Below are 2992 nucleotides of genomic sequence, written 5' to 3'. Positions count from 1 at the left end.
GATTCCTAAAAGCAAACATGAGCCAAAGTTTACATACAAAATCACCCTTGCAAAACACACACATTTCTACATTCTATTGGAAACCATTGTCTATTTTATAATTTTGGCCTGCTTGATGTGTGAAAATAATTAACATTTTCTTGATTATTTGCATTTTCACATGTTCATTGGTCACTTTTTATTGTGAATTGTCTATTTATACTATTTTCCAACTTTTTAAATTTTTTCTCTGTACTGGAGGAACTTTGTGTAAAATATCTATGCACATACGGTTCTTCTGACTGTAAACTTTCCTTTTAAACTTGTAAGCTTGTAAAAGTTTTGTTTTTTTGTTTTCAAATTTGGTTAAGTAGCCATAGGAAACTAATAATAGCATTAATAATAATGATGATGAGAGTGGTATAAATTCCATGCGCTAAGAAGACCTGACTCTAGTTTAAAAGTGTGAAGCACATGCCAATCAGAAAACTTTCAAAAGATCTGGGGTCCATTTAGCCCCGCGTGCAGAACAGACAGCAACCGCTGAGGAACCACCGGAAACCGTTAGCGTCTGTGATCCAACTTCCGTTTCAATTTCAGACCCGCAGAGACCTGTGGACAAGGAATCCTTAGGATCGTTGGCCAAGATGCCAAATATCAAAATCTTCAGTGGCAGCTCCCACCAGGACTTATCCCAGAAAATTACCGACCGCCTGGGTCTGGAGCTGGGCAAGGTGGTGACCAAGAAATTCAGTAACCAGGAGACCTGCGTGGAAATTGGCGAGAGTGTGCGTGGAGAGGATGTCTACATCGTTCAGAGTGGTTGTGGTGAAATCAACGACAGTCTAATGGAGCTTTTGATCATGATTAATGCCTGCAAGATCGCTTCTGCCAGCCGAGTTACTGCGGTCATCCCATGCTTCCCTTACGCCCGGCAGGATAAGAAGGACAAGAGCAGGGCTCCCATCTCCGCCAAGCTCATTGCAAATATGCTGTCCATAGCAGGCGCGGATCATATCATCACCATGGACCTACATGCTTCTCAAATTCAGGGTTTTTTTGACATCCCAGTAGATAATTTGTATGCAGAACCAGCTGTACTGAAATGGATAAGGGAGAATATTTCTGAGTGGAAGAACTGCACCATTGTTTCACCTGATGCTGGCGGAGCCAAGAGAGTAACTTCCATTGCAGACCATTTGAACGTGGACTTTGCCTTGATTCACAAAGAACGGAAGAAGGCCAATGAAGTGGACCGGATGGTACTTGTGGGAGACGTGAAGGATCGTGTGGCCATCCTTGTGGACGACATGGCTGATACTTGTGGTACAATCTGCCATGCAGCCGACAAACTTCTCTCAGCTGGAGCCACGAGAGTTTATGCGATCTTGACTCACGGGATCTTTTCTGGCCCGGCCATTGCTCGCATCAATGGTGCATGCTTTGAAGCAGTAGTAGTCACCAATACCATACCTCAGGAGGATAAGATGAAGCATTGCTCCAAAATACAAGTGATCGACATCTCCATGATTCTTGCAGAAGCCATCAGGAGAACTCACAATGGGGAATCTGTTTCCTACCTATTCAGTCATGTTCCTTTGTAGTAGAATACAAGTTATTCTATTTTAAAATGAGATAAAATAAAAATAAAAATAAATCCTGCCCATTATTTTGCCAATTTGATAAAAAGTTCAGTAGAAGACCTAGCATTTTCTAATGTGGCTTTTTACATTTCTGTGTCAGGTATACTAGAGTTTATCTTAAATTGAGGAGAGACAAATTGAAAACTGCTGAAATTTCCTGACTGGCTTATCTCATTCTGGCATCTTTGATGATTTTGTGAACCCTGCAGGTTTAACTCTATAACCCAGGTTGTGTGAAATTTCAGGCAGCATTTCAGTGTGCTGTGTAGACCTCTATACAGAACAATTAACAAGTCAATCAACACGCTCACATCCCAACACACACCCACACACCCACACACACAACAATGTGTCACAGGTTCTCCAAGGTCTATGATAAATTATAGTAAGAGCCCTGGCAAACCCCAAACTTGTTATCCTGGAGCAAGCAGCTTTCAGCTTAAGCAGCCTTGGTATCACAAAGGAAGACAGCAGGTGCAGCAAATGCATCTTTTTTGACTATAAAAATACTTATAATTATTAGCACACATTCATTATACAAAATAATGGGTTTCATAAAACTAATCACCATATATTTGCAGACTATCTTTGATTCTAGTTATAAATTGTTCCTTGCAATTTAGCTTTATGTCCAATCATTTTGACCTTTTCCTAGTTAAGCCCAAATGGTTGGTGTACCGTATTCTTTTGGTTCATACACTTCCTGCTATATAATCTCTTTCACATTACTGTACTTCAATATTATTTTGCCTAATACCCCAAGTAGTAGGTTTTATGTGATGTTGTACTGCCTTTTGATTGATTTAAACATGTAATTTTTTTCTTCCTTCTTTGTATTTGGTTGGTCTCTCAACCTGAGATATTTTTAAATGATAGTATTGTTTCTTGTTAAGGGAAACCAATAAAATGTCTGGATATGGTGTGGAACTGGAAATGCTATGTGAAATTTCTGATCTCTAAGAAAATCTCCAAGAGTTTCTAAAAGGTAAAACAAAAACAAGATAGCTTAAAAAAATATTCAAATTGCTATAAAATTTTCATTTGAACAACTGAGCAATAAGCAAAATGGAACAATTTCTTTGTAGTTCTAAAGGAATATTTTTAACCTAAATTCAGTGTCCAAACTGTCATTAAAATTTGAAGGCAATATTAAGGCATTTTTAATATTATAAAATTAAGACACTGTATCACCATGAATGCTTTTTGAAAGTACTATTTGAAGTGATTAGAAATAAAAAAAATATGTATATGACCAATAGGAACACATGAAATAAAAGACATTGTGGTAATCAAAAGAAAGTTATACAGAAAAAAATAGTTTTTCATGAAGATTATGACAGCTAATAAGACAGAATTCCCATAAAAATAGA

At 37.8% G+C, this 2992-nt stretch overlaps 1 protein-coding gene across 1 annotated transcript; it reads left to right on the top strand.

The window, feature by feature from the left end:
- The first annotated feature begins 626 nt into the window (after positions 1–626).
- On the top strand, positions 627–1583 carry Prps1l1 (phosphoribosyl pyrophosphate synthetase 1 like 1). Its single transcript, XM_047562288.1, has one exon. The coding sequence runs from the start codon at positions 627–629 to the stop codon at positions 1581–1583; it is 957 nt and encodes a 318-aa protein (XP_047418244.1).
- The last annotated feature ends 1409 nt before the right edge of the window (positions 1584–2992 follow it).

The sequence above is a fragment of the Sciurus carolinensis genome, chromosome 8 (genome assembly GCF_902686445.1).
Source record: "Sciurus carolinensis chromosome 8, mSciCar1.2, whole genome shotgun sequence".
In the NCBI taxonomy this organism is placed as follows: Eukaryota; Metazoa; Chordata; class Mammalia; order Rodentia; family Sciuridae; genus Sciurus; species Sciurus carolinensis.
The sequence above is the reverse complement of the archived record's forward strand: the minus strand, read 5'-3'. Positions and strand labels throughout refer to the sequence as shown.

Coding starts and splice junctions, on each gene's coding strand:
- Prps1l1 (XM_047562288.1), top strand. CDS start 627: ATGCCAAATATCAAAATCTTCAGTGGCAGCTCCCACCAGGACTTATCC.